Source organism: Lontra canadensis, unplaced genomic scaffold (assembly GCF_010015895.1).
Source record: "Lontra canadensis isolate GAN:19392208 unplaced genomic scaffold, GSC_riverotter_1.0 scaffold43, whole genome shotgun sequence".
In the NCBI taxonomy this organism is placed as follows: Eukaryota; Metazoa; Chordata; class Mammalia; order Carnivora; family Mustelidae; genus Lontra; species Lontra canadensis.
In genome coordinates this window covers 14007036-14035035 of record NW_022631037.1, presented here as the reverse complement: position 1 = coordinate 14035035, position 28000 = coordinate 14007036, and the positions used below count along the sequence as shown (strand labels likewise).

Genomic DNA, 28000 nt, shown 5'->3' with positions numbered 1-28000 from the left:
GTGGGGTGGGTACTCTGCCAGCAGATGGGAGGATACAGGGAAACAGCACACAAGTCTAAGGGGGGTGCCCAAGGGGGTTATTTTCATCATATATTTATTACATAAATATATAGTAAAATAGACGAGCAACAATTACCATAAAAATATCTTTCTTTAAAATCCTGACCCAAAACACAACGGGGTGAAAAATCGCACGTAACAGACATACTGATTGTCAACGTGGGGCAGGAGTAGGAGCCCCCCCAAGTCACCCCTACTGGTCTCCCCACCCCTCCCTGGGGAAGGGGACCTACCTCCTTCCCTGTTTCTGGCCACAACCCCCCTCCCCCCACCCCAGCACCAGCTTCTCATACATTCAGTAGCGCCTCCAGGGAAGTGCCCCCTCCCCCCACCCAGGAGTTCCTGGGGCAGGAATTACTGTCCCCCTTATGGACGGTGTCTGTGTCACACGCCCTGCCCTCTCCCAGCCCTGTAGACCCGCCACCAGGGGAAGGGGTAGGGGCTCCTCCACCCCCACCCTCCCCAAGGCTGAGCAGGGAGGAGGCTGGATGAGGTATGTGTGTTCTGAGTGATGGGGGGGGGATACTGAGATGGAGAGGTGGGTGGTGGGCACGGGGGAGTGGTCATGGCTCTGGCACCCCCTTGTCCTGGCCTGGCCCATTCCCAGCAGTCCCTCCTCCCACCAATACTGCACCTGCTGCCCCGCCCCGCCTGCCCTAGTGCCCTGGGCCAATACTGGGGGAGGCATGCTGAGCACCCACATCAAGGCCATCCCCCTCATTAGCACCAATGGCCCCCAGGAGAGGGCCCTGTCCCCCACTTCCAAAGCAGGGACTGGGACAGCTGCCTCTCTAGAGCAGGTGCGTGGCGCTCCTAAGTCCCCTGGCTCCTGCCCCACCACGTGTACTTGCTCACACATTCACGCAGAGAAACGCACACATACGCCCCACATCACCTAGAGTGAAGGGGGAGGGGTCAGAGATAGGGGGAGGAGTAGGGGATCACAGCTCATATGATTGGGGGTGGGGAGGGATTCCCAAGTGCCGGGAAGAGGCCAAGCCCCTTCAAGGCCTTTTCTCCACCATGTCCATGGCTGAGAATGGGGATGGGGGGGGCAGGGTGGAGGTGGGGATGGAAGGATGGGGGAGACAGCAGACAGGTCAGGAATTCCACTGGGCCCCTAGGGGTGGTGTACCCCCAGAGAAGGGTACAAGAGGGCTTACCCATGGGACTGGAGTAATACAGGAATCAGTACCCCAGGAGAGAGAGAGGATAGAGACAGACAAAGACAGCAGGGGCAGCCCACGAGCCCAACGGCAGGGCAGGCACATGCACAGGTGACAGCAGATACCCTTCCAGGCCTCCACCCCCGTCAGAACACCTGGACAGCAGGGGCAGGACACGCCCTGATGGGCAGCGTAGCATAGCCTTCCCGTGTGTGTGTGTGTCTGTGTGTGTGTGTCTGTGTGTGTGTGTCTGTGTGTGTATAGGGGGCTGTGGCAGGCTGAGGGTCAGGGTGGGGTGGCAGGTTCCCCACTGCTTAAGACATTTTTGCCCCAATAGTGCAAAGCGCAGGAAGCCCTGGCACCCTCCCCCTGCCCCTGCCCCATTCCCCATGGCTTCCGGGGGCATCTGTGTCCACCCATCCATCCCTGCCGACATGCAGCCCTGAGCCCAGGGCCCTCTGGTCTGCTCTGTCCCTCCCCGCCCTCCTCCCCCCCACCCATGGGAGGGCTACCTCCTCCCTCCCTCTCTCCCCTGTGGAGTGGGCAGTGGGCAATCGCCAAAAGGAAGAGGAGGAGGGCAGCTCACCCAAGTGCAGACCAACAGAGCACTCCTCCCCAGGAGGGTGGGAGGTGGCTCAAGCCAAAGTCCCTGAATTAGAGAAAAGAAGAGGGGAAAGGGGTCCTAGGGGCAGAGGGGCGGCTGGCCTAAAGAGCTTCAAAGAAAAAAGGAGGAGCACCAACCGCCCCCTCCCCTGGGGCCCCAACTAAGTGCCATTTGTCTAGACACCCCCATTCTGGTGCCTGCCTGCCCAGAGTCTGGGTTAGTGCATTGAGTGGGAGTGGGGAAGAAAGAGGGCAGAGGTTAGAGAGAGCCCAGAAGACAGATGGGGACAGGGTCCTAAGGGGGTGGAGGCTCTGGGAGAAGCTCACGCATACCACCCCCCCCCTGCCCCCCCCCAGGGCAGCAGCATCTGGATTGTAGCTAATACTGCAGGTATGAGGAAGGCAGGAGGGGGAGCCACAGTTTTTCCTGTGTGGGTGCCAAGGTGTGGAAGGGGTTGGGGGACAGGGAGAGGCCCCTGGGACTGGGCACTTGAAAGGGGGGCTGTGTGGGCAGCAGGGCAGGCTGGTGAGGGGCCGGCTGGCATCCAGCGTGAGAGGTAGATGGAACTCAGCGGGCACGAGTGGCAGAGAGCAGAGGGGGCACTGGGCAGGGGGTGCCAAAGGGGCACAGAGGGAGGGGCAAGGCAAGGAGGGATGGCCAGGACCCTGTTGTGTTAACTCACAGCTCTGATCGGCAGCCCTACCCTCGGGGACCTGGTATGGGGGGCAGTTCTCTCTGATTTAGGGGGAGGAGGGGCAGCTCTCAAAGTGCTTAGGGGTGGGAGGGGGCCAGCCTCGGTTAATAACTTAATATCATCTCTCTCTCTCTATCAGTCGCTCACTCTTTTTTTTTCTTTTTCTCTCTGTCTAGTTTTTCTTCATTTATCTTCTCCCCTTGCCTGGTTTCCAAAGTGCAGTTAGAATGACTAATTTTTAACCTCCAGTGGGGGAGGAGCCAAGCCAAGCCTTTCTTTGCACCCAGGCGTCTGGGGAAGCAGAGAGGCCCTTAGCCTGGAGGGGGAACCTCGGTCAAGGAACTGGGCAGGGGGGGGGGGGGGCTCTCTCTTGTATGTGTGTGTAGGGGCTGAGAAGAGGGCATCTTCCCCCACCCCACATTCCTCCATTCCCTACGGTCAAGATGGCTTGTCCCCTCTTAGTTCTCCCTCCCTCCCCCTACCTTCTTAGAGGACGGGGTCCTGGGAACTGTAGGACACGGTCCCCCAGCCTCCCACACTGTCCTTTTCATAGCAAGTTCGTGTGTTTGCCCTGTCCCAGGGCTGGAGGTTCTGAGGAGGGACGGGCAGTGCGGGGAGGGGTATGTGGGAGCTGAATCTATCCGAGGATGAGAGGAAGGAGAGAAGAGGGGTGGGGGGCCTCCCTCAGCCCCCAGCTCTGCCCCTTCTCTCCAGGCTCCTCCCCACCAGCTCCGCACACCCTCTGGCCGCCTGAGGCTTTAGACTTCCTGATCCTCAAAGACCTCCAGGAAGAGTGGGGGGAACAGTTCGGTGGGGCACTCGACTTTCATGTGGAGGAAGCGGCTGGCGTGGCAGGCCCCGATCATGCGGAGGTCAGTCACCTTCATCAGCAGCTTGGGCCAGAAGTGCGGAATGTTGTGTTTGCGGTGGTTGACGTAGTGCTCGAACGCCAGCAGGTACGCCTCCTGACTCTTCTCGATCTTGTCCACACACAGCAGGCCCGAGCGGTCTGCAGGGGAGGAGGCGCATGAGGGTGAGTGAACGAAGGGAGGCAGAGGCAGCAGGGCTCCAGCGGGGAAAGCGAGGGGAACACAGCGCAATGCAGGCACAGGAGCAAGGGCAGGGCTGAGGAGGAGACTGGGGTGCTGGGGGCTTGGAGAGGTAAAGGGACTGAGAGGGGGAAGAGCGGGGGAAACCTGGAGACAGGGCATGACTAGGGGGGCAAAGAGAAGGTTTGGTGGGAAGAGGGGAAGAGGGACAGAGAGAGAGGACAGAGGACAGAGGAGGGATGGGGGACAGAAACTACCTGGCAGGTAGGGGAACAAAGGCAAATGTGGGCAACAGAGAGCAGATGGGGGGTGGTGAGAGAAAGAATGGGGTGAAGATGGGACAAGGAGCAGAGGGGGCATGGGGACGCAACAGATGGGCCTGGACATCAGAACCAAGGAGGGGATGGGTGACAGAGCAGGGGTTGGGGGCATAGAGTGGGCCTGGTGACAGAGGTAAGCATGGGGGACAGAGAAAGACTGTAGGATTCAGGGAAGAGGAGAGTGACAGGCCCAGGGCCCAGCCAAGCTCTGGGCCCCTGGAAGCTTCCAAGCCCTCCCAGCCAGAAGGCAGGTACCTGTTGACATTAGCAGCACAGCCTGCAGCAGAGCCACTTCCGTATCATCCAGGTTAAAGGCAGAGAGTGACTTGCCCAGTTCAAAGATGGCGTCAGAGACCACGCCCAGGCCGCCATTCTTGAGCTGCTCCCGCTTGACAGCCATCTCCCCGCTCAGCGTCAGGGTGTCGCTCTCGGGGTCATAGCGGACAGCCGCCCGCAGGGACATGATCTCCATGCAGCACCCCTTCAGGAGGATGATCTGGTCTTCGCAAGGCAGCTGCGGAGCGGCAGGGCCACAGGAACACTCAGCATGCCCCCCATCCCCCAGAATCTCTTGTTGAGTGTCCCCTGGGAGCTGTGAGGTCACCACTGGCCTCAACCAGGACGGTGTACTCCGAACAGCTAACCCTGCTCTGGGCCACGGACATGCCCCATGTCATTAAACCTCACAATTATGCCTGAGTTAGCTCCCGTCATTATCTCCAGCCCCACTGCAGAGGGGGAAAGTGAGGTGTGCAGTTAGGTAGCACGGCCAAGGTCACACAGCCAGTAGGAGAGCTGGGGCCCAGAGTTAGTGCTCTTTGAAATGAGAACATTCAAGCTGCTAGAGCCAGAGCAGCTATGTAGGTGTGGGGTGGGGAGAAGGGCAGGGAGGGGTTGGGGAGACTGGGCACTTGGAACCTCTTAGTTCCTTAGGCATTGGTCAGGGGTGTGTGTGTGTGTGTGTGTGTGTTTTGGATGTGTGTTCACTGTGTGTTGACCAGGAATTCTTCCCTGTCCAGCGAACCTCAGATGAGCACGTGCTGACGCTGGGGGATCCAGGGAGCAGCCCCAGGTTCCCCTCCAGTGTGGCACCACGCCTTTTCCCATCTGCCACTCACCTCGGAGAACATGGGCAGTTTTTTGGCAAAGTCCACCACACGGGTGATGGCCGGGGTGATGATCTTGGTAAACTCACTGAAGGCCTCTAGGTCCACCTTGTCTCCATCCGGCATGGAGACGATGGGTGACTGGCCGATGTCATCCGGCTGAAGGATGAGACGGGGGTCAGCTGGGGCTGCAGCCCCCTTTCAACCTCTCACTGAGGCTCCCTGCCCACCAGGGGGAGCTCCAAGGCAGGTTGGGGAAGTGGGGCTACCAGTACCCGGGACAGCTGTGTCCTGGGCCTGAGGCTTCTCCTTCACCTTGGGGCAGAGAACAGATCAGAGCCAGAGCTCCAAGTTGGCTAATAATAACAATGATCATAACAGCAGTAGAAGTAATATCATAATAATAGAAGCTATGGTTATTGAATATTTAATAGCTAGGCACAAGGAGACTTGTTTTATATATCTCATTTAACCTTATGAGGAGAATGTTCTACTTACCACCATTTGACAGATGAGGAAACTGAGGCATAGGGCAGCTAAGTAATAAGCCCAATGTCACACAACTAGTAAGTGATAGAACCAGGATCAGAACCTAGGCAGTCTGACTCCTGACCATTATATACACACATGTGCTTGGTCTTGGAGCCTGTGCTCTTGCCAGTCTACTGTTCCACCCACTGGCACACTCCCCCAGGAAGCAGACACCAGTTCTCTGCCTTCACTTGCCATATACGACCAACCATCCATCTCTACCCCAGCTGACCATTCACTTAGCACTCAGTTTTGCCTAACACAATGCCTGGCACCCATCAGGTGCCCCCAAGTGCTGTTACATAACTGTCCTCACTCTCTCCTCCCAGTCACTATGGGCAGGAAAAAGAAGAGAGATGGCCCCTGCTCTCTGGAAATTCAATGAGGAAGGCCCGGCCCTGTATTCCTGGAGCCCCCAGTCAGATGGAACAGGCAGCAACCCACACAGAGGAGCATGATTCAGGATCGCCAAGTTGTAGAGGGCATTATCTTCAGATCGGATTAAACTGAGAAGGCTTCCTGAAGGAGGCAAGGCTCTGAGCTCGCTCTGCCTCCTGGGCACTTGACCGCCGCCCTCCCTGAGGCCCCTTTCTCCTTACCAGGAATTTCCGCCTCTGCTTCCAGTGGCTGCCCTGGGCATTTGTGCTGCGATGGGCCTCTGTGGCAACATGGATCAGGTCCCACTCTTCGGGAGTGGGCTCTGGTCGCTGCTGCAGGGAGCGAATCATCTCCTCCTTCCGTCGCCGCTCCCGGTTCTGCTCAATCAGCTTGCGCTTGGCCACCCGCTTAGAGTCATCTAGAACCACTGTCAACGGCAAAGAGACACGATGCCCTTTGCATGGCACCCTCCACGGCCTGCTCTGAAACTACTCTTCCCAATGTACAAGTCGGGAGACTGAAGGCCAGAAAGGTTAAGTGACTTCCCCCATCACCTAGATGTTGGGGGGCACAACTTGTTGTACTCAACTTCAGCTGGGACTATGTCAACTCCAATTTGAGCTGATCTGGATGACTATCACGTCCTGGGCTAAAGGGTGATGACAGCAGTGGTGACTAGAAGACCCTGCTACCCCCGATCCCTACTAAATCCAAGTTGCCTTCTCTCACCCAGAAACGGGGTGGCTTCTCTTACAGTCAACAACACTGTGCTAGGCTGGGGTACTCAGGACTTCTTTCTGCCCAACAACTCTAAGGCCCTGGTGTGCAGAAGGGCAAGAGGGCACTGGGACCCACGTGTAGGGCTCATAGAGGGATCTTCTGTTTCCTCTTCCCCTGGGGGTAAGGGCAGCAGGGACTAAATTCCACCATCAGCCTGACCCGGATTGTCACTCTGCCTTTCTAGGTGTGGGCCCTGAAGATCCCCTGCAGGAAGCAGTCATAACCGAACTCTTCCACCCGCAGCCACCTGGCTCAACCTGCCCCCCATCCCCTTACAGTCCATGGCCATGCCCACAGCGATGCACTTCTTGAAGCGACACAGCTGGCACTGGTTGCGGGTGATCTTGTCGATGACACAGCAGCTGTCATATTTGCAGGAGTAGGTGGGATGGAGGTTCTTCTGGATTGTGCGGCGAAAGAAGCCCTGGGGTGGAGGGAGAGGGAGCATGGAGTGATCGGGACCTCCCCTTCTCTGACCGACCATGCAGTTCACTGGGGCGTGGGGGATGAGTGAGGGAAGCTGGCCTCCTCCTCACACCAGCAAGTCCAGGATCCCTTGGCTGGGCCAAAGGACCTTAGAAATATGTACCCTCAGCTCTTAGGCTGTGGAGGGGCAGGGGTGCATGGGTGGTGGTGGTGGCAGGGGTAAGATGAGGACCACAGTACAGAGTCATAAGCCTGGGATGGTGTCAGGTGCTAGGACGCCTGAAGGAAGAGCAGCTCTGGAAGTCCAACGGATACCTCATTTTCCATCTTGCTAAACAATTCGGAAAATAAAACTACTCCTCTCTGAAACCGTCCTTATACATGCTGTCTGCTGCTCACACAGGTGGAATTCTTGAAAGAGCGGTGTAAAAAAAATTCAGGAAAAGGCATTGTGTATGGATACTAGTAGCTTTAAAAGAAACTGTTTAAGTCTAGACATTGGGTTTCATCTTTGCTTTAAAGGAAAAACCTCAAGAATCAAGATGGCAGGGGCGCCTGGGTGGCTCAGTGGGTTAAAGCCTCTGCCTTCATTCAGCTCAAGTCATGATCCCAGGGTCCTGGGATCGAGCCCCGCATTGGGCTCTCTGCTCAGCAGGGAGGCTGCTTCTCCCTCTCTCTCTGCCTGCCTCTCTGCCTCCTTGTGATCTCTGTCAAATAAATAAATAAAATCTTAAAAAAAAAAAAAAAAAGAAGCAAGAGGGCAGGAACAATACCAAGAGCTAATACGTGCTGACCACTCACTGTGGGGCACATATAAACCTCTTTTTTTTTTTCCTCTTTTATTTTTTTTGGTGCATCATCACATTCGATGCTGTGTCAGCCCCTTGAGGTAGGAACCCATTTTGACACTATGACTCTGAAGTTTGGAGAGAATAAGCGATCCGCCCAAAGGGGCAGGAGAGCCAGAATGACCAGAGTGAGGTATGGGCCAAAGGTCCGAGCTCACTGATTCTGCAGGGCATTGAAATCATCTACTGTGCTTATGAAAAATACCAACTCCTGGGTCTCACTCTAGACCTGCAGCATCAGACTCTGTGGGGCAGGGCATTTCTGTCTTTCTGGAACTCAGCTGTCTCCTCTGGAACTCAGCTGTCGTGGAGAGTGAGGGTCCTTGCTCTATGTTACACCTGCTTGCATTGCCTCCAGGAACCCTGCTGTGGGACCCTAAATCCCTGGGGCTCTTGGTTGATACTGAGAAAGAGAGGAACTTGAAGCCTTAACATATTTGTTTCTTGGAATGTCTTACATTTTCACGAGGTGATGATCCTGGAAAACCCTTGCAGGTTAAGATGAACAGAGTGAGACCTAATTAAGGCTCCCCAAGCCCGTGACCTTGTCCCATCTGCCCAGGGGCAGCTGGGCGTCCTCTCCTGCTCTGGGCCCCACCATGCCCCCCCCACCCAAGCACTGGTTCTCCCTCTTCTAGGTGTAGGGGAAACAACTGGGAACCTGTTTCAAGGCAGAGTCCACAAAGGCTTCACCACGAAAAGTTCTGAATGAGTACGGTGGGAACGGGGCCCAAGGCTCAGCACTGAACTAGCACTGCCAGTTGCCCCTGGACCACATTTTGAAAAACAATGCTTGTTTCTAGTGTGCCTTTCTCTGGTAGGCTGTGAGCAGCTGGAGGGTAGAGTGCGTACTACATCCCTTATACCTGATACACCAAATGGATGGATGATAGCTGGGGTCTACTGAGAGCTTCTGACGTGCCTGGCACTGTTTTAAATACTCTACATGAATTAGCTCATTTAATTCTCCCGACAGCTCTCTGAAGTAGGTAGCAGGATTATCCCCATTTTATAGATAAAGAAACTGAGACCCAGAGAAATTAGGTATCTTACATATGAGTGGCAGAGCAGAGACTATGAATGAACAAATGGATGAAAGAGAGCAATGGTGGTGCAACAAGTGGGCTTCAGGTGACATGTTTAGAGGGCTGTCCTTGCCGGGTGTGGAGGGCCCTAAGGCGGGTGAGATGGGGGCTTAGGTGGTGGGGGAGGGGCAGGAGCTGGCTGGTCCATACCTTGCAGCCCTCACAAGTGATGCAGCGGTAGTGATAACCGGTTGCCTTGTCCCCACACACGACACACTGCTCGTCTTTGTCCAGGTAACTAGGGATATACCCTGGGAGGGAGGAAGGGAGGCAGGCAGGCAGGCATGGCTTGGGCCCCCAGCAGAGAGGCTTCTACACTTTCTTCATCCCCCAGCTTTTCCTTCCTGGCCCATCCCCTAGCCCAGCCTCCTTGACGGGGTTTTGTGTCCAGGTAGAATCCTGGAGACAAATCAGAGTTCACCTTGTCCATCCCCTTCCCTAAGAATATAGAGAATCCCAGTTCTTCCAACTGCCCATTCAAGGATTTTCTCTTGCTGCATCTGAGGGGCGGGGAATGTAGGAGAAGGAGAAGCACATGTCAGCAGCTCATCTCAGGGGAATACAGTTCCTTGGCCCTTTAGCCCAGACCCTGATTTGGGGGCATGGGGCGGGGGTACCTTAGGCAAGGGGGTTAGCGGAGAAGGGAAGAGGCCCATCTTGACCTGATCCATCTTCAAAGGCTGGGGCATGCCCTTATCACCCCTCTCACCTCCAGACAAGTCCATCCCATGCCCTCTAGGAGGTTCTCCCCAAGGGACACAGGAGCTGCTGGTCCACACCCAGGCCCGAAAGATCCCAGGGCCGGTTTGATGGGGTTGAGGGCGGGAAAAGATGGAACACACAGCCAGGCTCACCTGACATGCTGGTTTTCAGGGAACATTGGCCGTTCTTTCTTTTTCGCTTTCCATCTGGTGACCTGGCACTGGATGGGGGCAAAGTGGGCAGAATCACAGAGCGGTCTTCGGGCAGCCCCCTTCTCATCCAATAGGTTTACATAATCCCCCAAGCCCAACTCCCTCCATCTTGTGTCCTCATCCTACCTCTACCCCTAGGTCAGCTGACAACACTGACGAGGGTCCAGCTATCTACAAGCTTTGGGGAGAGAGATAAAGGGCTTGGCTGGGACACAGGCATGTTCTAGGGCCCAAATGTGCACATACACATGCATGCATTTGAGAACCTTAAACACCCACAATCTACAAGAAATCCATATGGTTAAGCCTTCAATACACGACACTTAATGCAAAAAGAATCTTCAGGACATGCTTAGAGCTATAGAACCTTTAGAGCACACACAGATACCTAACATAAGACCAGTGCATGTGAATAACCACACAGCCTTCAAAATAAACCTAAGCAGAGTAAATAAACACCAGAATCTATGTATCCATGAAACTCTCAGGGCATTCTCAAGTGCATTATAGGACCTCTAGATAGGCCATGCGTTACACAACCCCCTGGACAGACTCCTACCAATACCACCCCTCCCCCCAGGAAACATGTTGCCTGATTTCCTGGTCATGAATAACCACAGTGATTGAAAACATATAGTGCTGAGCCACTAGAGCCTGGAACCTGGAATATGAGAGTAAGCAGACACTTCCAGCGTCACCCTGTTTGTGGCCTCCATTTAGCAGAGCAACAAACGGGAGGTCCACCTGCACCTGGTGAGGCTGCACCTTGGCGTCAGAACCAGGACAAGCCCTCTGAGCCCCTCCATGCAAGGTGTTAGCACCCCTCAGCCACTGCACATATATGTCACCAGCTTCTGCCCATACGTGTTACATAACCTCAGCACACACAGGTTACATAAGCCTCTACATGCGTGCACGGATTGTATAACCTCCCACACCCACCCTGCGTGTGCCGTGTTGCAGGGCTCCGCCCCCTGGAGCCTGATGCAGCTCCCAACACACTGACACAGTGACCTTGGCCAGGGTCACAGTCCCTGGCAAGTCTGCGCTGTGGGACCCCTGGGGATTACCCCTGTCTGATTTCTACAACCACTGGAGACTCAGATCTCCCTCCTCCCACCAGCAGGAGTGGGTATGGGAGAACTCCAAGCCGTCTAGCCGCCCCCCCCCCTCCCGTTGAGCTGGCTGTTTTCAGCAGTGACGACTCACAGCCTCTGGGTGCAGTTCCAGGGACAGCCACAAGGTGGCGCAGGGACTTGGGGGAGGGGAGGATGATGGGGAGGGCATGAAGCTCTGAGGGACCAGGAACCTGCATTCCTGCTTCTCTCTGAATTAGGAGCAGACTCGCCCAGACTCACAGAAGTCTGGGTAGGGAGCGTACAGAAGGCTGCAAGTGAGAGCCATGCAGTGACAGGCCAGATCTTTTTCAGAGCCCCCCCCTGGGTTTGGGGAGGGCTTTGAGGAGGGATACGTGGGGTGCCCTACCCAAGTGCCAGCTTCATCCACTTCCTCCATCCCTCTGGGGACCTCGACTTGAGCCCCAAGGCTTTGCCTGGCCGAGCGTCTGACCTCTTGGCTCAAGATCTGGTCTCCAAGGCAACAGCCACACTCCTCCCCAGAGCACCCCCACCCCCACCCTCTTCCCTGGCCATAGGCACAGGCTGTACTCAGCTCTTGGGGCTTCATGCCAACTGGGACAGAGCTCTGTGCCACTTGGGGCCGATAGGGGAAGCAGAGACCCTCTGGGCTCCTCAAGAGCCACGCAGCTCCCAGGTAACACATCCCTAGTTGTGTGTGCAGGGCTGAGTCCTCCTCCACGTGTGAGTAAACCCTTCAGAGCTGGCATTCACTTCCACTTCCTGGGAGGAGCACCAAGGCAGTGCCCGCTCTTGCTCATGAACAAGGAAGAGCTTGTGGGGCTCCCAAAAGGTTCCGAATATAAGCATGGGCTGGGACCAACAGTCACGGGTGCGTGTGCCCTATGTCCCAGGCACCATAGCTTCTGGGCCACACACTGGTCTGGTAGGCAGAGGGGGAAAATGGCAAGACTGCCTGCCTTCTACATGCTCAGGTGAGGAGGGCTGAGGGACGCTGGGAGGGCATGCCAGGTTTCCCAGCACTGTCAAGAGACAAGCCACGTGCCTGCTGCCTGTAATTGGTCTTTGTCACCTCCCCCCCTCAGAAACGGACATCTCTCAATCCAAGTGCCCAATTCCCTGTCACATGTGGCCATGACCTCATCTCCTGGGCAAAGGTAGGCGGCAGGCTTGCTGGTTTCATGCTCATCCCTCCAGAGGTGCTCAAAAGGCCCAAGCTCAGCTCTCATTTGCCCAGCCAGGTGATGAGCCAAGTGATGAGCACGTCGTGCCCAGGAATTGGCACAACCCAGCTGCGGACCCATTACCTGTTCTCCTCTGGGTCTGACCCACACTCCACCTTGCTTGGCTTCTGTTCCATTCACTTCAATTCCATCCAGGATGCCCTCCAGCACGCCAAGAGACTGGGGTGGGCACAACGGCCCCCCCCGGCACACCCACAGGCCACCCACCCCCGCCACCCAGGTCCTAGGGCACAGCACCCATGGTGCCCGCCTCAGCACTTGGCCTTTCACACCATGCCCTGTGCCCCAAGGGGGGCGGGCGGTGAGAGTGGCCAGGGAGTGGCAGGTGGTAGGGCTAAGGGCAAGCTGGGTCCGAGGCGGGACTGGGGGGGGTGTCTTGGACTGGGAGAGTAGCTTTAGAGTCTTGTCCTGTCCAGAAGTCCCTGCAAAGACAGGAGAGAGATGGGGATAAGGCAGCGCCGTGGTGGGAGTGCACAGATAGGATTCCTTTGGTGGCAATAGTTTGGGTTCTTGGGGGCTTCTAACAAGATGGTGGCAGGCGTGGAGGGCAAGCATGGAGAGGGGATTAGCACAACCCGTCAGATCAACAGGTGCAGCAGGCAAGACTGGAGCCCCCGACCTGGAAAGGTCTGGAGGAAAAGAACGAGGAAATCATGTACCAGGTCATGAGTGTCAAGCCTGACATTCAGTTAAGGGTCTGGCCCTTGATAAGTATCCATTAATCGTTGGCTGTTGTTACTAGACCTCTAGCAGAGTTTCTGTAAGACGCATTGGTATTATAGGGCAAGAGGGGACCCAAGATGAGCAGTTTCCAGCACACACGTGAGAGGTACCTGAGAAGGAAGGGTGGGGCGTGGGGGCGGCATGCAGGGCTCCAGAATGCCCACCTGAGTGCCTTCATGGAGACAGGTGCTAGAAACAGTGGGGAGCCAGCCTCCCCCCTGCTGCTGACCAGATTATGACTCCCTAGTCCCAGCCCTTCCCCCCACCCTGGGGTGGAGGGGGGACTCCAGAACTTCCTGTATAAGGTCCCAAATCACAGTTCCCAGTCTGAGGGCCAGACTTCCCAGTTGGTTTGGCTGGGCTGCCACCCACTGGGACAGCAAGGGAAAGGGAAAAGGAAACTATCATGCCACCTCAATGAATAACTGAAGCGGGCATCAGAACCCCAGAGATGAAGATCCAGGCTCCCACAGCTGGATCGCTCATTTCCATTCACACAGCTAGCAAGCTGGTGGCTCAGGCCAGCCTTGGCCCCTCGCTGCGGTCCAGGATAGTGTCAGCCCGGGCCCACCCTCCCCGCTGCCCCTCTGACCACAAGCTACAGACCGGAGGCGGACGGTTGGCACACACTGGCAGGTGTGGGCCTGGGAGAGGGGGACAAAGGGTGATGTTCCCCACACACAGCCTCCATCACGTGGCTGCTGTACCAGAGACCTCGCCCCTGGGCCCCCTGCCCTACCCCCAGGAACTGATAAGGAGCCAGGGTGGGAGCGGAGACAGAGATAAGTCAGGTCATGGGGCAGGGCAGGGCGACAGGACAGGGCCTCTGCACCCAGGCGAGCCCCCACCATGAGGAACCAGGCGGGAGTGTAGGAAGGTGGCCCGCGGTGCCCCTGCTACCCCCTTAGACCAGGACTGGGCACCGGGGGCTGGACAAGAGACTGGGGTTGGTGAGGGGGCAATGAGCGGGGAGCCTTAGCCCAGGGAGCCGTCAAGAAAGTAGGTCAAGTTTTTCTTGGCTTGTGAAGAAATTCCTGTTATAAATTTATAATGGCGTAGCCAGCCCTAAGGGGTGGAGGTAGGGGGAGGAGAGGGAGTGGGTGGGGATGCCCAGGGCCTGGGCACTGGGGCCTGCCGCTCTTAGCCAGGGCACTGAGGGGTAGGGGCCAGGGAAGTCGTGGGGGTTGGGCTGGACAATCGAGGGCTATTTTCTGTTGCCTCTGTTTCCATGTCTATCTGCACCCAGAGAGGCTTCCTTTGGTCCGTCCGTCTGTATCTGAATGTCTCTGTCTCTCTGGGTCTGGGTGTCTCCCTGTCTCCCCCCCGGAGGCTGTGCCTCGGTGCTTGGCACACCCTGGCCGCGGTGCTGCCCCCGCCTGTCTCCTGCCCACCTGGCACACTGCCACCACTTGTTTACAGAAGCTGGAAAAATCCACTCGCCAGCCGGAGGCCCAAGTGCCCCCAGGGATGGGAGGAGGCGAGCACAGGAGTGGGCATGCTGAGAGAGGGGCAGCCCTGGGGAGTGGGCCCTGGGGGCAGGCAAAGAGGTCCAGGGTACATAGGCACAGGTATGAGCCACTGGGGGCCGGGCCAGGCAGGGCACACTAGCAGCACCCACATGGCAGGGCAGCTCCTGCCCCAGGGCCATTGCCCTAGAGGACCCCCTCCTCCCGCACCCTGCCGCTGCCAGTTGCTACAGGGCACACCTGGGGGAGCGCCAACCTAAGCCACCATGTTTATTTTCCCTTTCTCCTCCCCGGCCCGGCCTTAACTCCAAATGTGTCTGGGCACTGCCAAAGGCTTGCACATGCCTGCTGGGGGGAGGGGCGTGCTCCCTCTCTGCCCCACCTCTGTGCCTAGCTGAATGGCGCCCGGGTGCCCGTCGGTGCAACCAGGCTCCACTGACCCCTGGCAATGGGCAGAGGAGCCAGGTGCTGCCCTCATGCTTGGGGCACCCTCATGTGGCACCAAGCAAGAGCTTAGAGACCCCAGGGGACCCTTGGTCTCTAGGGCCATACCTGAGCCTCTGAGGCCACACAGAGCAAGTGGAAGGCCCCTTCCTACACCCAGGAAGGTGTAGATCCTGTGAGCCTATGTTAGGGGTGGGCAGGAGAAGGGCAGTGGGGGAGGGGGGAAGGTGAGGTAGGGATGCCCACCCCAAAGGGCAGCCTTTCTGCCCACTTCCTGGAGTCCAGCTTACTTCCCCAAGCTCCCTCCTGGTGCATGCTGGCAGGGGTGCAGGCTCAGCCTGAAAGAGGAGAGGTGGAGCTACGGGGTTCTGAGACTAGACTGGACAGCGGGATGGCAAGACCCACCTGTCGGGTGGGCTGGCCACCCACTCCCTCTTTGTCAGATAAGAGCTGTTGGGTGGCAGTATGGGCAAGGTGCCCACAGAGGGAGAAGCATTTCATTAAGCTTAAGTGCTTCTGCGACTGGGCGGGGGGAAGACAGAGACAAGAAGCCAATGCGGCATCCGTGGGCACTATGCCAGGTTCCCACTGCTGGACTGCCCCACTCCGCTGTCCTGCAGGCCCAAGGGGACTTTCGGCCCTCAGAATCTAGCCCCAAATTCTACACACACTACTCTGAGTGTCTGCTCTTGGCTTTTGGCCCCATCTATCTGGGGCCCCTAGACTTTGTCCTTGATGCTCTAAAGAAAGCCCAGCCCTCCTCCTTGCCAACCACAGAGGAAAAGACACACACTTATAGAGGGGGCCTGAGAAAAGTGGAGAAAGAGGAGGAGGAGGAGGAGAGGGGCAAAAGGGACGGTGGAGGAAGAGGGGGAGAAAGATGAGGAGGGGCAAGAACAAAGAGATGGGCAGGGATGGTGGGGGTAGAGCTGGGATGACAATGAAGTAGAGGAAAAGGCAGCCAGGAGATGGGGGATGGGGGACAGAAGGGGTGAGGTAGGGAGGAGAGACAAATGAAGGAGAGGGGAGACAAAGAGAGAAAGGTAACAAAGAAAGATGGGTGGGGGGTGCTTCACGCCCCGCCTAAGTCCCACCCCATGGAGGCTGGGGGAGGGGGAGCAGAAATGGTTTCCACGGTGACAGCTGGTTCTTGGTGGCCTGGCATGTGGGCTATTAATAGTGCTGTGGGTAGGTTCACGCCTCCCTTTCCCCCTCCCCTTTGCTTGATGCTAGGGTGGGGGGGGAGAATATCCCCCCCATAACCTGGCTATAAGGCCCTGGCTCCATACCACGGGCACCAACAAGGGTGATGCTAGGGTCCCGGGTGTACACTGTAGCCCAACTATACACAGGGGCACACACAGGCAAACAGGCATCTGTGTGCACACTGGCACCAGGGCCCACGTTACTCCCACGGGTGGCCGCAAACACCAACAGCCCCTGGGCGCCTGGTGAGAGTGAAGGCTACAGCACAACACTGGCCTTGAGGGGTAGGTCCCCTGCTCTGGGCCAGGACCTCCTTCTCCTTTCCCAGGTCACCCCATTCTATTCTCAGGTAGGGACTGAGTAGGACGGCCCCACCCAACTCACTGTTACCCTGGTGCCAGGAAAGAAGGGAGTGAAGGCGGGAAGGAAGGTACTATTTGGCAGGTATGAGATGGCAGAGGAATACACAGACGCAGCACCAGCTTCGCAAGAAGGAGGGAGAAGAGGGAGGCAGCACTGCTTGGTGGGCTCTCACAGGGCCCCCAGTGAGATGGGATTCTGGAACTTAAGGGCAGTGACCCTGAGGTCTGATCTCCTGGCTCACCAAGGGGCCTTGGAGGCTAGAGGATGGGAGATGGGGTGGGGGATATGACATGGGGGCGAATGGTTACTTAAACAAAAGATCTTCTCCCCCCCCAAAGAATATAACAGGAAACTCTCCCCTGCAGATCAGAGACAGAAAGACATAAACAGCAGCCTTGACTTGGGCCAGATGCCCAGTATTAACATCAAAGACTGGAAAGACTGTGCATCCCACCCCCCCCCAACCCCATAACCTTAACCACCTGCTGCTCTCCTCTCCCTCTTCCCATCCCAGGACAGCTCCAATCACCATCAAGGTGGGTGTCCAGGTCCAAAGGTCAGCTCCATCCCCCAGGCCCACACCTACGCCCAAGACCTCAGCCCCTTCCCTGCCAACCCACAGAACTTCTTGCCTCTGCCCCAGTTCCCCTCAGAAACGGAAGGAGGAGATCCAAGTAGCCAAGAAGGCAGCTAGGAGCACCCCCAAGCTGGGCATGGCCCATTTTCCCCACCCTCCCCCCCAGCAGCCAGCCGGGGCAGGGTAATCGGAGCTGGGAGCTAGGGCAGCTGAACGCTGGAGGCATGAATGTCACGGGGCCAAGGCACTTGCTGCAGATGGCACCATGGGCACAGGGCTTGGGGTCCTCCCTTCCCTGCTCCCTTCTTCCCAGGAGACCAGAGAAAGGAGTTGTCTGCAAGCCCAGGGGAGCATCGCGGAGGAGGGAAGGGAATGGTAGAGGCAAAAAGAAAGGCAGGGATGTTTCTCCCAGGCACCCCAGGGACGCGGGAGTTAGCCCCCACCCAAGCCGAACTGGCAGAGGCAGAGAGAGGGGGTGGGGAGAGGGAGAGAGAGGGAGGGAGAGTGGAAGAGGGAGGAGGGAGGGAGGGGGAGGGAGGAAGGGAGAGGGGGGAGAGAGACAGCGCGCGAGTGCTAGAGCAGAGCGAGAGGGGGAGGGAGGGAATGGGGAGAGAGAGATTGAAAATTCTGTGTGTGTGTGTGTGTGAGAGAGAGAGAGAGAGAGAGAGAACGTGTGCGCGCGAAAGAGACAGCAGGCGAGGGCGAGAGAGAACGCGAGGAAGCGCGCGCGTGTGTGTGTGCGCGCGCGCTAGAGCAAGTAAATGCAGCTGAGTCTCCGGCACACACACGGACACGTGCAGACACACACACTCACCCCGCATGCGCAGAGCCGCTGGTTGCCGGTGCCAGGTTCCAGCAGATATTCAGAGCCCTCCCCAGCCCACACATGCATAAAACACGCACACATGGATGCGCGCACAACACACCCACTCACTGATGTGTACAAAAATGCCGATAGCCACCAATAGCCGATAGCCTCGCTCCGTGTTCCCTATCCCCCGCCCACGCGCCAGGGTAAAAGAGAAAATGAAACAGCTCAGAAACAGGCTCTGGGAGTCAAGATCTTGTCTCTTCCTTAGAAGAGGAAGACAGGAGGAGGAAGGGGAGGTGGGCTGGGGCTGCTCTTTGCCACTGCTAGGGGTGAGGCTCTGTCTTTGCCCCTAACCTTTAACCCTAGTCCCTAGTCCCCAGACTAAGGGCTCATCCTCAAAGCAGGGGAGCAACCATAGCATTTCCTAGGCACCAGAAAGTTCCATCTTGCTTTCCTTGTCCACCCAGAGGACTTCTGACCCCTCCCTCTGGACCATCTCATACAAAGGCATACAAGGAGGTCCCCTTTGTTACCCCAACTTTGGCCTGCCAGGGAGAAGAGCAGACAACTCTGAATGCCTGAAATCATATTGCAAACCACGCTCTCCCCCCCCCCCACCCATCCCAGGCATCAGCACACACCAGCCCCAGACGCCTCTGAGAGAGATAGGGAATGGTCTCTGGTTCCAGAGGGACATGTGGATCCCCACCCTGGAGCATGCCAGGCCCTGGAAGAACAGGAGGATCCACAGGCATTGCTTATCAAGCCTGGCTGCGACCCAGATTGAACACACGTGTCAGGCCACATTATGTTATTTACTCTCAACTCAGAGTGAGGTGGGTATCACTGTCTCCAGATGAGGAAAACCCAGGCCAAGATCAGCAACCAGTGAATGGCAAAAACCCAGTCTCTAGCTCCCAGCCAGTGCTCTTTCCACTATAGGCATACTTGCCTCCCACCTCAAGAGGCACAATTCTCCTTTGCAATCGTGAGAACTCCATTTAAGACTAGCTTCCCACTCCCGAGGCTCCCCAGTGGCCCACGACAGGCCATCCCTCCACTGTCCTTGCTGCACCTTGAAAGGGAGGGGCTGAAGAAAAGGGATTTGGGGGAGAGAGGAGTCTTACCATCAGACTCACAGGGTTAGAGAGGCAACCCAGGAGAGACCCTGGCCCTCAAGGTGCCACACCCACCCACTGGTCCTTACTCAGTGCCCTTCACACCGCCACTCCCCCTCAGTGCAGGGATGGGGAAGTTGTCATCTGTCGGCCACGATTAGGTCCTGGGTGACCGACTGATGGTAGGCGTCTGGGATGCTGGGTCCCTGGCACACAGGTAGGGTGCTGTACTCTACAGGGCAAGAGGCAGGAGGGTTCCAGGTTGCAAAAACTTGTAGGGAGAGGGATATGACAGGAAGGGTGAGGAGGCTGGAGATTAGGGACCCACTGTCTTCCCTAACCCCCATCCCATTCCTGGGACATCTGGAGATCCAATTCTCCACCCAGCTTCTCCAAGAAATCCAGAGGACCCCAGGCCCACAGGCTTCCTCTGTGTAACAGCTAACAAATTCGGTGCTTCTTATGCAGGAAGCACTTGTAAAAGCAGTTTATATATTCTAACTCCTCTAATCCTCAAAAAACCGAATGAGATATTCTCATCCTCAATTTATTGATAAGGCAAGGGAGAGGTTAAATCGATTGCCCAGTGTTATACAAGCAGCAAGTGGCAGAGCTGGGATTCAAACCCAGGCACTACAGCTCAAAAAAAAAAAAAAAAAAAAAAATCCCTCCTCTTAACCATGAGAGTGTATTATCTGCTAAAAGAATCATACCTTGTTCTTTGACCCAACTATGTCTCCCCTGTCACTGAGCCCCAACTTCCCCTATATAGCAGCCTATGTATTATCTAGGGTAGAATCAGTACCAAATGCCTCCTCATCCAAACAAGTCATGGCTATCGGGGAGCATGAGAAATGCTGGATGCCCCCCCTGGGCTCTAGGCCCCCTGCCCCCACTACCCCCTGCTCAAATTCCCACTCTGGGCTGGAGCCTACACTCAGGAGACAGGGCCTCACTCAGCCTCCCACATAATCTGGGCAGCTGTACCTCTAGAACCCAGCTCTGGAGGCTTGGGCAGAGGGCACAGCTGTTGGGCATCTCTGAGGTGGACCTCAGCTGCCAGGGGTGTGGAGAAAGGCCATTGTGAGTTCTGCCGCTGACCCTGCTCAGGGGCGCCCTGCCAACTCCCGCTACTGCCCATGGGGGCGACTATTTTCCAGTGGGTCAGTGTGGTGGGGAGGCTCCTTGCGGGCTTGCTTAGGAGCTAGCTGGCTGTAGCCTGCAGACCCGGGGCTTCTACCCAGCTGGTGTGCCACCCCAAGAGGTCAGCATGAGTGGTCGCCTGACCGCCCCCCCCCAGTCCCTTCCCCCATTCTCGGGCCCCCAAAACTTGCTGCTGCAGCTGAGCGGATATCCTGAGCAGCCAGCTGAGCCCCCCACCCCTCCCACCCCAACCTCTTGTTGACCCCAGAGGCAGGGCAGGCAGACCAAGGGGCGGGGTGTGAGTATTAACAACTGGAAAAGTATGAAGCTCATTACTGCCAGTTCCCAGCTCTGAGAAAGGAGGCTGTGGCAGAGACTGGAGACAAGAGCAGGGGTAGACAGGGGCAGCGGCCCTGGGGGAGAGTTCCAGACTGTCAGAGAAACGAGGAGAGAGACAATCAGACACAGCAAGACAGAGCAAAAGGGAGACAGCGTTAGAGAGAAATTCCAAGTCAAAAATACACATCACTCACCCAGACACTCACCAGCATACGGCCTCCTAAGGAAGGCTTCCAAGTTTAGACAGGAGGGCAGAGGTGGGAAAAGGGGCCAGACTCATGGTGGGAGGCAGGAACTCCTCTGGGAGGGGGCAAGTCAATGGCCCCCCGGGAAAGGCTCAGGCAACCGACCCTGGCAGGAGCACCTAGATCCCGCATTTGCTTTCAAGGTGGCTAGAGGGGCCCCTCCCCAGGAGCTGGCTCTCCCCAACTCCCCACCCCCACCAGCTAGCATAATCTCAGCTGCTGGAAGTCACTGGACATTGCTTCAGCCCCATGACTCGGCCCTCTGGAACCCCCCTGCCCCTGCTCTCTTTGCTCTTGTTTCTCTGTCCCTCCAAAAAAAAAAAAAAAAAAAAAGAAAAGAAAAAGAAAGAAAAAGGCTGAGCCTAGAGGAAGACAGGAGGAAGCTTGAGAGAAAAAAATCTACAACTGTGTGTGCATCTAGGGGTGCGCCTGACTGTACAGCCACAGTGTGCACATCTGGGGATGTCTGGACACAGCTGTTGGCATGGACCTGTGACTGCATGGACCTGAGCCTTGTGAATGCCTTCTGTACCTGAGTCCCTGGGACTGTGCAAATGAGTACACCTGTGTCTGGAGTTCACAGTCAATCAATTAACATTTACAGGGCACTTCCTGTGCTAGGCTCTGGGTGGGATCCAGAGCTCTTGGAGTGATTCTCCCAGGTCTCAAGGAGCTCACCATCAAGGAGGGGGGCGGGGGATGACAAGCCGATAGAGCCTGAGAGACTGAGTATATTATCATGAGTGCATGTTTTGCACCACTATGCAGGAAAGTCTTTTCACGGAGATGAATTTGATTTTCCTCAGAGTACAGATTTTGTTGTACACAGAACCTTGGAGATCCACAGTATGAGTCCAGGAAAATACTTGTTGCTAAGTTGTGTATACATGTGTTGATGTGTAACTGCATTTGCATTTGACTGAGTGACAGTCACTGTCAAGGCAGGCGATGATGCCTGTGTGACTGGGCTCATGCTAGCACGTGTGTGCCTGTGAGTGACAGGGTCTTTTGTAATGTGCAACTGTGTGCAATTGCTCTGTGTTCATGCATGCGTTCGATAGTGACTTTTTCTGTGTGGGTGACAGCGACTCCTCCTTGCCCGTGTGTGACAGCATCTCCGTGTGACCCTGTGCGTGGGTATGTGCATGGATTGGTCTCCTCGCTCTTGGTCTCCCGTGGGTGTGTCCCACCCCTTTGAGTTCCCCGGTGCAGCGGCAGCCTGCCTCTTCCCTTGTCCCCATGTGGGTGTGTCCAGCAGCTCCTGTCCTTGAGTCTGCCTGGGTGTCCCTGGGTGTACATGGATGTGGCTGTATGTGGTGGAATATCTCTGTCTGCATGTCACATTTGCTTCCCCTCCCTCATCGGGGACAACAGCCCCCTTCATCTCTTCCCCTTCCTGGGGCCAGAGCCAGCATTGAGGAGCAGGCTCCTATCCCACCAGCTTTCCTTCTGCGACCTCCACCCCTGTAAATGGTGGCCCTCTCCATTGGCCTTATCATCCCTGCCCCCCCGCTGCAGGCCTTTCTTTCACACCGGACAAGGGAGGGCCCCAGGCACTGAAGGGGCACCAGAGACACGTTGCAAAGGGAGGGAAACAAGGGGGGGCACACCACACAGGTCCCTTCCTCCCTCTCTTCCCCAACCGCACCAGCTTGCAACTCTCTCGATCATCTAGGGACCCTCACATACACTCCCCGCTACACACACACACTCCCTCCCCTCCAAGCCGCGTTTTTTGCAATTAGGAGTGTTGCAACCAGAGAGCCAGGCTCAATTGGGAGGAGGGTGGAATGGTGGGGGGAGACTTCCCTCTCCCCGGGCCGGTGCAAGCCCACCCCCCACCCCACTCATACAATCCTCCGCAGCTGGAGGCGGCTTTGCAAAGGCCACTCGGCCCCGGCCTCTGCCTCTGCCTCGGAGGCTGGGGGGGGGGGGGGGGGGGGGGGGCAGGCCTCCGGCGCACCGTAAACAAACCGCGGCGGGCGGGGGAGCTCCGGCGGCAGGCAGCGGGGCCGGGCCCGGGAGTGCGCAGCAGACGGGCCGGACAGAGGCCGGGCGGGCCCTCGAGGGGGAGGCCTGGACGCCATCTCTGCCGGCGAACCCCGGGGCCCAGCGACCTCCTAGCAACACCTCCCTTCCCCAGGGCGTAAGTTGCGAGCTCCCTGTGACAGGGTGACGGGGCAGCCGGGGAAAGCCGAGGCTGGCAGCGGGTACCCCCGGGCGCCCCCCAGCCCGCCAGGGAGCTGGACCTAGAGCCCCACGGCTTTGCATAATCAATCGCGAGGCATTTGCATATTAATGCCCCCTCGCTCCCTCCCCCTTACCTCGGCGTGGCGCACAGGACAGGGCTGGGCAGCGACGCGGGGTCTCAGCGCCCCGTGCCGGGGGCGTCCATGGGGGGCCGGTGGGGCCCGGGCCGCCCGCCTCCAGCGCCCGGGTGTGAGTGCGAGTGAGCGCGGGGGGGGGCGGGGGGCGAGTGTGGCGGCCCCGCGGCTCCTCCGGCAGAGGCGGCGGCCGCTCTTGGCTCCTCCCTCCCCCGCCCCGCTCCGGCTGGGGCTCGGGCTCCGCGCGCCCGGCCGGCTCGCGGCTGCTCCCTGCAGGCCGCCTTGCCGCCGCCGCCGGCCCCCGCCCCCCGCCCCCCGCCGCGCCCCGGGACCCCTGCCAGCCGCCCGGCCGCCCCTCGGCCGCCGCTGCCCCCGCCCCGCTCGCGCTCGCCCGCCCCACTCCAGGCGCCGCCGGCAGGAGGGGTGCTCGGTGATATATTTTAAAAAGATAGCTTTGGCTTGCTGGAAGAATTGGAGGTTTGGGGGTTTGCACCATGGGGATGGAGAAGGGAGTATCAACGGGCCGTCTGTGCCTTATAAGTCGGCGAGAAAGTCTAAATACCAAACCCTAAGGAGCTTTAGCATTTGTTTCAGAGTTCGGGGCCCTTCTTCGCCAGTAACTCACTGTGTGACCTTGAGCAAATCACCACCGCTCTCGGGGACAGAGCTTCCTCAACCTTAAAACGTGAGGGTTGGGCAAGTGACCTCTGGGGTCCTTTTTACCTCCATCAACCCACGTTCTTAATCCCTTTGGAAGGTTCCCCTCTCATTTCTAACATTATTACCTGATCCACTGCCTCCTCTTTCAAATGTCACCCTCTTCCAATGTAGGCTTTCTAGTCACTCTCATCAGTTATTTCCTCAACAATCTGGTCCCTTTGGAGAGCTGGGGAGGGGTCAAAGCTTGCTCCTACCTCCTCACCTCTCACTTTGCAGTGGTGATATTTCCTCCTGTGTTTGCCCCCACCAAATGGTACTGGGGCCAGTCTCTGGAGGAGGGCAGGCTGCATAAAAATGGATCTCCTTCCCCAAAGGAGAGGCCCTGCCAGCCCCACCCCCCCATGTACACACACACACACACACACACACACACACACACCTGCATTCATGGACATAAAACCATCTCAGTGACGCCAGAGCCCCTTTCATCTCAGGATCTCCCAGCGCCAGGCAGAACCCTAATTACCCCAGCACCCCCCTGGCCCCGCCGGTTCCCCCACTGTCATTAGCCCAGTTTTACCAGCGGGGGCCACAGCCTTTCCTTGGCTCCCAGGGCGGGGCCCTGTCTCCAAAGTCTGCTCTTGGGGTGGTGTGTGTGTGTGTGTCTGTGTCTGTGTGTGTCTGTGTTAAGGGGAACTGCTCTACCAATTGCCTGGTTTATACTGGGCAGAATCCCTTGCTATGTGTGGGGTTCTAAGTCTGTCTGAGTAGGGCTGCCCTTGCTCATATCCCTCTCAAGCTCTTGGATCCTCATCTCTGTTGGAGACACTTCTCTTGGGGTGTGGGGGGGGTGTGGAGCACCATTGGGGTCTGCAGCGCACAGGGGAGGGGAAGGTGCTTCTCTTGGGACCCCCTGGGAATCATGGGGATGACAAGGGTGGCTGGGATGAAACCTGCAGGCTGCAGAGTGGGTGGTGATGAGGGGTATGCAGTGGGAGAAGGGAGCCTGCAGTGCTCAGTGGCAGCTGCACTGGGGATTTGAGTCTACCGTGTGCAGAGTCAGCATGTAGTCCGTGAACCTGTGGGTTCAGCCTGGGCTTGCAGTGGACATGCAACAGCAGCAGTGTGGGGCGGAAGGCTGCATCGTGAAGTCAGGGCAGTGTGCAGTGCTAGGTGCACTGAGGCTGGCTGGCTGCCAGTCAATGCTACGTCTCGGTGATCACATTTGTCTGATACCCCCGGGGGAGCAAGACTATGATGTGCAGTGCTTAGGGTGCGTGCTCTACTCTGGATAGGAATAGTCTCTTGGGATTGCACTGCCCAGGGAATTGAGCTAGAAGCCCCATGCATGGGATACCTTTATGAGATGAGCTACGTTTACACTCTGCATCCATCAGGCAGAACCAGGAGGCCATGGGGAAGTCTAGCACTAATCTGGATCGGGACAGGGTGATGCAGTCCAGAGGAGGAACACAAAAGTGATATGGGTTTGTCTCCCTTCCACTTCAGCTTCCTCCACGTTTGTTTCTCTGACAAAAGGCCCTAAAGATATCTGGTGAGGGAGATTTTTTGAAATCCTAGACCCAAAGCCATAGAAAATGAAGTGCCTTTTTCCTCCCCCCTACCCCACCAGGGGCAGAGTGGGGCACCTGGAACTCAAAAATAAGAGTTTACCACTCCCATCTTCTTAACTCTCTGTCTTGGCTCCCAACCTGGGCAAGGGCAAAGTGAAGGGCACACAGCCTCTAAAGCAGGCATACGGCCAGATGCTGGGATCCAGCCCAGGTCTGAGCTTATAGCCCCTGCCTGGTGTTGCATCAGCCCCCTTTCTGCCCCACTCATCCTGCCTACCCCCATTTCTTGAGGCTTCTAGCTCCCCTCAGAGTCATTTCAGCCACAGCTTCTGTTGTGTCCTTGCCAGAAAACCCCCACTCAGGCTGTCTCCTCCCATCCCCCCAACCTCTGCTTCAGGGCTGAATCCCTGAGGGGGGGGGGATGGAGGTAGGGGCACAAGTGAGGATGGATAGATACCCTCCAAGGGGATCTGCCTGATGGTCCCCTCCCTCTCAGATTTTGGTTGCCAAGGAGGCAGCAGGAACAGCCTGTTCTCTGGGCTCCCATCAGAGCAGCTATGCCTGGGCCCCGCCCTCTCTCCCTTCCTCCTTCCTTCCTTCCCAGACTGTTGCTAGGAAGCACCCCAAGATTTCTCAGGGTCCCACCCCTAGAAACCAGGGGATCCAGATATCTTTCTGAAGAGCTTCCCCCAAAGCCTGGAAGCCAAGACCCCACATAGTATCCTCCACCCCTGCCAAGAAGCCACAAAGAGTTGGGGGGGGGGTGGAAACAGGGGACAGGCCCTCTCCCAGCCTGCCCTGGAATTACCTCGTGACCTGGGCCTCAGTAATCCCACCCCCTCCCCCATCTGGAGCTCCTGGGCTCTGGGTGATGTCAGCAAGTGATGAAGTACCCAGCAGATACCCCCTGACTCTGCAGACATAGCCCCATTTATTGAGGAGTTCTGGAAAGACAGTAGGGGAAACCAGCTAAGAAAAGCTAAACCTCAGGTGTTTCTCCCCCTCAGTGATCTTTCAATCAAGAAAAGGTAGTGAAAATGGAGAAAAGAAAGGGGACAGTTTATGGGAGTTGGGGATCAGTTGGCTGGCAGACGAGAGACTGGGAAATTCACCAACGATAGACCTGCTGAAGGTAAATGGGCCACTTAATGTCCCCCTCCCAATCATCTTTGTCCCATCAGGTGCCCTGGGTATGGGTCATAAAGCAGAGGGTCAGGAGAAGGGACTCAGGCCTGGCTGAACCTCGCTCTTGGTAACTGAGGGATGAAGTGGAAAAAGAAGCTGACATCTTCTCCAGGTTGCCTTTCAGGGGTTCTTCTACTTTTATTCATTCTTTTGATACCTTTTTTTTTTTTAACGCATTTAATATGTGCCAGATATTGGACCCCCTAAATTTTCCAGCTTTTGGTTTCACACTTTTTTTTTCAAATATTTTATTTATTTATTTATCAGACAGAGATCACAAGTAGGCAGAGAGGCAGGCAGAGAGAGAGTAGGAAGCGGGCTTCCGGCGGAGCAGAGAGCCAGATGTGGGGCTTGAGCTGAAGGCAGAGGCTCAACCCACTGAGCCACCCAGGTGTCCCTGGTTTCACACTCTTGCATAGAGCCTCCTCATCCTGCCTTTACCAGGAGAGAGGGGAGGAGGGTAGGAGCAGAGTGTCCTTTACCATAGAGTTTGAGCCTTACCAGAATGCAGCCCTCCCCCCTCCAATGAAAGGAGATGGGACAAGCTGGTATGGAGGCCAAGAGTGTAGAGTGGTTCTCAGGGCCTGGAAGGAGGGGTGGTGCAAAGGAAATGACAGGCTGGCTTCCTTTCCCTGCCACTGTCCAGGCCTGGGGATCACAGGACATCTCTTCTCTGAGCTGGGAGTGTGAAGAGGGAAGACATCCTTCAGGGAGTTGGAGAGGAAACTACTCCAACGGTTAGTTCAAATCTGCCTTTCATTGTCCTGGCTGGCTTCTCTCTGGACCTCTGTGGGGCAGTGGGAAGACAGACACGGGTAACTGTGGGAGATCCAGGAACTGCCCTGAGGTGGGTCCACATTGTAGGCTTCTCCCCTCCCCTCCTCCTCCCTCCAGAGAGATAGAAAGTGGGGATTTTGATGTGGGACTGGTCAGGGAAGGGGACTGGTTTGGAACCAGCTGGATATGAGTGTGTGGGAACAAGTCTTTCTCCATGCACCTGCTGCCAATTAACTCCCCAGAGTGGGGGGACCCAGGCAAGCATCCAAAGAAAATTTTCCAGCTAGGGGAGGGGAATGACTCAGTTTCCCTGTGTAGAGAAGGGATGCTGAAACCCTTTGTGCCTTGTACGCTTACCAAGCATTTCAGTGTTTCTGGGTCTAGACTCGTGCCACTTTTCCTTACACTTTTTTCTAGCCCTGATAAGGAATGTCCCCATCCCTTTGGGTACCAAAAAGCCCTATTCCCCTTACCCAGCCCCAAGCCCCCCTGCTGGCCTACCAGCTCCTTTCCTGCCACTGCTCCAATGTTGCCATGTCATTCCTCCTGGGTGGCTTCCATCTGCCCCACTTTTCCAGGTGGACCCCTTCCCCTGCCAGACCAGCCAACAAGATGAATAGGTTGGGGCTTGGAACTAAGGGAGCAGAGGTGGAAGCTTAGTCTTTATCAGTGCTGAGGGGGAAGAAGTGGACAGCAAAAGAAAGTGGGGTAAGAAGGGCATTTGAGAGGGGCTGTGTGGAGGG

General features: G+C 56.8%; 2 protein-coding genes across 2 annotated transcripts in view; one reads left to right on the top strand and one right to left on the bottom strand.

Moving 5' to 3' along the window:
• Positions 1–56: 56 nt before the first annotated feature.
• Positions 57–23264, bottom strand: THRA (thyroid hormone receptor alpha). The gene is made up of 9 exons (XM_032871539.1): positions 23062–23264; positions 12366–12724; positions 9902–9969; positions 9198–9298; positions 6965–7112; positions 6130–6335; positions 5012–5158; positions 4149–4407; positions 57–3533 (listed from the first exon to the last, which is right to left on the bottom strand). The coding sequence occupies exons 2-9, from the start codon at positions 12416–12418 to the stop codon at positions 3283–3285; spliced, it is 1233 nt and encodes a 410-aa protein (XP_032727430.1). The 5' UTR covers positions 12419–12724; positions 23062–23264; the 3' UTR covers positions 57–3282.
• Positions 22754–28000, top strand: part of MED24 (mediator complex subunit 24) — a 33502-nt gene continuing 28255 nt past the window's right edge. Inside the window, exon 1 of the mRNA XM_032871533.1 lies at positions 22754–22883. The gene's annotated coding sequence lies outside the window, so the exon portion shown is untranslated. The remainder of the gene's footprint in view (positions 22884–28000) is intronic.